This window comes from Chaetomium globosum, genomic scaffold (assembly GCF_000143365.1).
Source record: "Chaetomium globosum CBS 148.51 scaffold_4 genomic scaffold, whole genome shotgun sequence".
Classification (NCBI taxonomy): Eukaryota; Fungi; Ascomycota; class Sordariomycetes; order Sordariales; family Chaetomiaceae; genus Chaetomium; species Chaetomium globosum.
In genome coordinates, this window is record NT_165979.1 from 2,637,518 (window position 1) to 2,643,671 (window position 6,154).

At 54.6% G+C, this 6,154-nt stretch overlaps 3 protein-coding genes and 1 non-coding gene across 4 annotated transcripts; 1 reads left to right on the plus strand and 3 right to left on the minus strand.

The window, feature by feature from the left end:
* Positions 1-104: 104 nt before the first annotated feature.
* On the plus strand, positions 105-2,240 carry CHGG_04589 (uncharacterized protein; the record flags this gene model as incomplete). Its single annotated transcript, XM_001223802.1, has 1 exon — positions 105-2,240. One exon carries the CDS (start codon positions 105-107, stop codon positions 2,238-2,240), a length of 2,136 nt encoding a protein of 711 aa, XP_001223803.1.
* Positions 2,241-2,733: 493 nt separating this feature from the next.
* Positions 2,734-3,368, minus strand: CHGG_04590 (uncharacterized protein; the record flags this gene model as incomplete). Its single annotated transcript, XM_001223803.1, has 3 exons — positions 2,734-2,879; positions 3,090-3,245; positions 3,362-3,368. The coding sequence occupies 3 exons, from the start codon at positions 3,366-3,368 to the stop codon at positions 2,734-2,736; spliced, it is 309 nt and encodes a 102-aa protein (XP_001223804.1).
* A 1,128-nt stretch (positions 3,369-4,496) lies between these two features.
* On the minus strand, positions 4,497-4,583 carry CHGG_11320. Its single transcript has one exon. It is a non-coding gene; the product is annotated as a tRNA-Gln (tRNA).
* Positions 4,584-4,856: 273 nt separating this feature from the next.
* On the minus strand, positions 4,857-6,003 carry CHGG_04591 (uncharacterized protein; the record flags this gene model as incomplete). The annotated part of the gene is made up of 5 exons (XM_001223804.1): positions 4,857-4,889; positions 4,939-5,047; positions 5,108-5,163; positions 5,220-5,512; positions 5,832-6,003. The coding sequence occupies 5 exons, from the start codon at positions 6,001-6,003 to the stop codon at positions 4,857-4,859; spliced, it is 663 nt and encodes a 220-aa protein (XP_001223805.1).
* Positions 6,004-6,154: the final 151 nt, after the last annotated feature.

Sequence of the window (6,154 nt, forward strand, 5' to 3'; positions counted from 1 at the left end):
GGTTCAGGATGAAGCATATCGCCAAGCTAAATGCCGCCATCTTCGCTGCCGAATACCAAAAAGTCAACGCCCTATTCGAACGAGCGCTCATTCTCCTCAACAAAATGCCTAGGATATGGGAGATGTATCTCAAGTTCCTGATGCAGCAACCCCTCGTGACCTCCACCCGACACGCCTTCGACCGGGCACTCCGGGCGCTCCCCATCACCCAACACAACAGAATATGGGCGCTGTACCGGCCATTCGCAAATTCGGCCGAGGGAATGACGGCCGTCAAGGTCTGGCGGCGGTACATGCAGGTCCACCCCGAGGATGCCGAGGATTTTATCGAGCTGCTAGTTCATACCGGGCTTTACACCGAGGCCGTCAACAAGTACACAGACATCCTCAACAACCCGCGGTTCCAAAGCAAAAACGCAAAGGGACACTACGAGATATGGAGTGAGATGGTCGACCTGCTGGTTGAGCATGCGGTCGACATAGACACGGGTCATGAAGCAGACATCGACGTGGAAGGTATCATCCGGAGCGGAATCGAACGATTTGGCGACCAAAGAGGGAAGCTGTGGTGTGGCCTGGCGACCTACTGGATCCGGCGAGGCGATTTCGAACAAGCGAGAGATGTGTTTGAGGAGGGTATCACTACGGTCATGACGGTGCGAGATTTTACGCTCGTGTTCGACTCGTACACCGAGTTTGAAGAATCCATCATTGGTGCATTAATGGAGGTTGCTTCCAAACGAGCCGAAAAGGGCGTGGTGGACGAAGGGGCCGACTTCGATCTCGACATCCGCATGATGCGCTTCGAGCACCTCATGGACCGCCGGCCCTTCCTCCTGAACGACGTGCTGCTCCGACAGAACCCCAACAGTGTCACCGAGTGGGAGAAGCGTGTTGCGCTATGGGGTGAGAACAAGCAAGAGGTGGTACAGACGTACACCGACGCCATTGCCGCCATCCAGCCGAAGAAAGCGGTCGGCGCATTCCACCAGCTATGGGCCAACTATGCCAAGTTCTACGAGAAGGGAGGAGATTTGCGGAATGCGCGGGTCATTATGGAGAAGGCAACTAAGGTCCCGTTCAAATCAGTAGCGGAGCTCGCCGACATGTGGATCGAATGGGCCGAGATGGAGCTGCGAAATGAGAATTTCGACGAGGCCGTCAAGATCATGGCCAAGGCGACTCAAGCGCCTAAGAGGTCGACGGTAGACTATTTCGACGAGACGCTATCGCCACAACAACGTGTGCACAAGAGCTGGAAGCTGTGGAGCTTTTACGTTGACCTTGTGGAGAGCGTAAGCTCCCTCGACGAGACCAAGAAGGTCTACGAGAGGATATTTGAGCTCCGGATTGCGACACCACAAACTGTCGTAAATTATGCCAACCTCCTCGAAGAGCACAAATACTTTGAAGAATCGTTCAAGATCTACGAGCGCGGCCTCGATCTCTTCAGCTACCCGGTTGCTTTTGAGCTATGGAATCTCTACCTCACCAAAGCGGTAGATCGCAAGATCGGCATTGAGCGGCTACGAGATCTATTTGAGCAGGCCGTCCTGGACTGCCCGCCCAAATTCGCCAAAGTCATCTACCTCATGTACGGCAATCTTGAGGAGGAGCGCGGACTGGCGCGGCACGCCATGCGCATCTACGAGCGCGCTACGCGGGCGGTATCGGACGAGGACCGGGCGGACATGTTCAACTTCTACATCACCAAGTCGGCCTCCAACTTCGGTCTACCGTCGACCCGCCCCATCTACGAGCGCGCCATCGCGACGCTGCCGGATAACGAGGCGCGCGACATGTGCTTGAAGTTTGCCGACATGGAGAAGAGGCTTGGCGAAATCGACCGCGCCAGGGCCATCTACGGACACGCGTCACAGTTCTGCGACCCGCGGACGAATCCGGATTTCTGGACCAAGTGGGAGCAGTTCGAGGTGCAGCACGGCAACGAAGACACGTTCAAGGAGATGCTGCGCATCAAGCGCAGCGTCCAGGCGCAGTACAACACCGATGTTAACTTCATCGCGTCGCAGGCGCTTGCTAAGAGCCAGCTGCAGAGGCAAGACGGCGAGGGGGAGGTCGACGAGGAGGTCGCGGACGCGATGGAGCAGCTAGAGAGGCAGGCCCGCGCGCCGGCCGGGTTTGTGGCGGCGTCCGAGGGGCTCAAGGGGAATGTAACCAGCCAAGCGGTCGAGGTGTCGAACCCTGACGCCATCGATCTTGACGATATGGACGAATGATGATTTCTCTACTTGGACGGGTAGGGGTCGTGTACGCCTTTTCTTTTTTTTCTCTCAGGAGGGGGGCCACGGAAGGGGATCTATTCCGGGGTGGGGGGAGGGGGGCACGGCACGGGTAGGATAGGTGGATTATTGCAGGAAGATTATCGCAAGAACTCATCAGTTTCTAGGTTGAAGCAAGCGGATCGGACGGCCGAACGAACGAATAAACTCCGTCCTCCCGGTCGATGTGAAGTGCCTGTTTTTTTGGATTTCGATACAGTGGGTGAGTCCACGAAGCAAACATCAGCACCTAGGTATATACCTGCAGTTAGGTCAACAAGTTTCCATCCCCGAAGGCCAAACAGAAACAGTAACGACCCATGCCATGCCATACCCAGCCGGCATACACAGACACGTCCTTCCAATCACCCCTCCAAAAATGAAAGATGGCTGCCTAGCCCCCCCACGGGATGAGATATGATGCAATGGAACCTTCCCTCCTGAGCTCTCATTACTTCTTGTCATACCCCATCTCAGCCAGCTTCTCAAAGTACTTGGCGTGGTAGTTGCTGTCGATCTTGCCGTCGCGCGAGTGAGGGACGGCGTAGATGGAGCCCTTGCGCTTCTGGAAGCGGGAGGGGGGGACCTTGGAGGCGTCTTTTGGGTGTTTTGTTAGTTGAGCTTGTGTGGAGGTGAGGGAAGTGGGGTGGTAATTGGAGAGTAGGGAGATTGGTATGTGGGAGAGAGGAAGGGGAGAGAAATCAGGGAAAAGAGGGATGGCGTGATGTTGGAGAGGTAGAGCACTACAAGGAGGCGGCGGACAGGGCTATGGCACGGTGGAAGATGGCGATAAAGGGGACAACGCACCCCACTCGTCGCTGCCTCGCCGCGCTGGGTCTGCTGGTGGCTCTAGTCGTGAGGTTGGGCTCAAGGGAGCGACCTCTTTTCCTGTCCCCGACTTTGGGAACTGCTGAGTCGTTGGGCTTTCGGGGTTGGTGCTAGCAGTACTTTGTTTCCTGTCGTCTAGGTCGGGTTAGGGGTCGCCAGTAAATTGAGGGTGGCGGTATTGGGAAAGGGATTGGGGTTGAGCTGGGAGACGGGGCCGTGGAGAGGATGGGAGGGAAGGGGGAGAACCATACCTGACATGATCGATACCTTCGGCGTTGATGAGCGGTCGTATAAGGAGTACTGATTTGGTAAAATGGCGATGCTTCAGCTACTGCAATCGTCAACACACGAAGAGGGGAAGAGGAAAGGAGAGACGAGGTGGAGAAGGTCAAGCCCAGAAGACGTCAGGAGGAGGGAGGGTATGTATCTAAGTGCGGCCACCGCAACACGGACGCAAAGCTCATCTATATCCTTCCAGATCAGGCAAGGGAGGGGTAGGTGGGAGACTCAAGGTCTAGGCGCTTGGCTGAGTTGCCCCCCTTGCTGTTTGCTTTGTTTGAACTTTTGTCAGGTGCCCCATGTTGCTGGTTGTCTTGGGTCCATCTCGACTGAGCAGATACGACGACTTTATCTTTTCTTTCTAGCCTACTGCAGAATGGCAAGCTTCCCCGAATGACAGACATTTATCACGATGATATCGGCTGCCATGTTAACCTGATATTCTGTCCAGCCCTCACCCTAATATTTGGTAAATATTCTCACACCCCAACCAGTGTTGTAACAGCTGACCTTTGACCCATAATGTCGACTTGTGCAAAGGGACTGTCTGTATAACGGCGGTGGCAGTGCAGGCGTGCATCATGGGAGTGTCCCTTGAGGGCAACGAAATCAAACATAGCTGACGTCATGCCCAAAGGTGTCCGGAGCTAGCTCCTAACAAGAAGGTTCCAGGCCTGACTAACTCGAGTCAATAATCGTCGAGTTAAAACATGGCGGGGGTGGGAGGCCTCGATCACATAACCCCCCTTGACTCTGTTTGATCGAAGGATAGCCCCTGGACAGCCGCATCTACCCGCTGATCTGGGGGCGAAGTTCAAAGGGCCTACTTTGACCAGCGAGACGCACCGTGAAGGGAAAGAGAGAAGGAGACAAAAAGACGCTGAGATACACTGCCTCGGAACTAACATCAACCACGTGCATAGATTGTAAAAGGCGGACAACAAGGATGAGTCGAGCAAGATTTGGGGTATGTACTGTCTTGTTCTGTAAGGAGACCAGCGAGTAAAGTTTCCGTAGAAAAAAAAGGAAACAAACATAGGCTAATACAGCTTCAGTAAGTGTTGAAACCAAAAAAAGAAAGCGAGCTGATTGAGTGAACAAAAGTTGAGGTCGTGCCCGCGGTTCGAACCGGGGTTACTGGAAGGTGAGACGCGTAGTCAAAATCCAGAGTGATAACCACTACACTACACAACCTTAGTCATGTGGCTAATACACGCTGCAAAATTTGTGCCCTATGTGAGATGAGACAATAAATAGGGTTAGGGTTACCGGACCAAGCTCTCCAGCTCTCCTTCCGCTCCACTTGTTCATCACCGCCACCGTCACCACCAGGCGTCCGAACAAAATAAAATAAGGAAGGAAGATGTTGTAAAAGCATCTTATCATCTACAAAGTTTACGTTTGCTGTAACATCTCTCACTACAAGAGCCATTGAATATCACCGCTATCAACCCCGTTTACCATTTATCATGTCTTGCGGTGCAGAGTACCAGCACCAGCCTGAGAACCGTCAGCATGGCTTGGATAAGTGGCCATTGAAAAAACTTACTTGGTGGCTGGGGAAAATTAGTGTGTCGGCAATGACCACGTTCTGCCGCCTACCAGCAACAAAGACCACCACCTCGGCAATGTCTTCGGGCGTCAGGGGGTCGCAGCCACTGCAGCGGTGTCAGTCGCTGTTTCTCGTAGCATAAGAAATAAGACGATAATAAACATACGCATAAACAGCGTCAGCCTTGGACTTGTCGCCGTAAAACCGGACGACCGAAAACTCCTAACCATGTACCGTTAGCACCAACCGGCAGCGTGGCGTATGATTCGGTAACCCACCGTCTCGACCTGCCCGGGGTCGACTTCCATGACGCGGATCCGAGTATCAATCAGCTCCTTTCGCAGTGAGTCGGAGAAAGCGCGCACGGCAGCCTTTGTGGCGCAGTAGATGCTGCCACCGGGGTAAGGCTCCCGGCCAGCGATGCTACCGATGTTGATGATGTCGCCGGCGCCGCCCTCGGGGCGGGCCTTGAAGATGGGCAGGATGGCCTGGGTCATGTTGATCAAGCCGGTAACGTTGGTCTGGAACATGACGTTGATGTCATTCTCGGCGATCTCAGGGGCGCGGGCGACTGCGTTGGTGTTTATTAGTATTCACTCACACACCAAAACCCGTATATGCTCGGTCTTTTCAGGGTCTCATACCTCCTTTCACCAGCCCGCTATAACCAATGTCAGCACTCCCCCTTTCCCCACACAAACAAAACAAAAAACACTGAAGAAAAAAAAGAAAAGGAAAAGAATAAGAAAAGAAAGAATAAAAACTCACGCGTTATTAACCAACACATCCACCCCCCTCCACTCCTCCGGCAACTTCTCCACGAACCCCCTCACAGCCACCGGATCCGCCACATCCAACTCGACGGGCAGCACCTTGACGCCGTCGCCCACCTCGGCACGGATCTGCTCGGCGACCTCGCGCAGACGGTCGGTGCGGCGCGCCGTCAGCACCAGGCGCAGGTCGCGCGGGGCGGTGCGTGCGAACTCGAGCGCGCAGCTCCGCCCGATGCCGGACGAGGCCCCCGTGATAAGGATGGTTTTGCCCTGGCAGGCGTTGGGCCATGGCGGTGGACATGGTGCGGGTTGTTGGTGTCGTTATTGTTGATGATGGGGGTTGGGGTTAGGGGTTGAGTAATGCCCCATGATCCCCGACGAGTCGAGGATGCCTACGGAAACAGTCACTAGCCTCCATCCCGCGCGCGAAACTCCACACC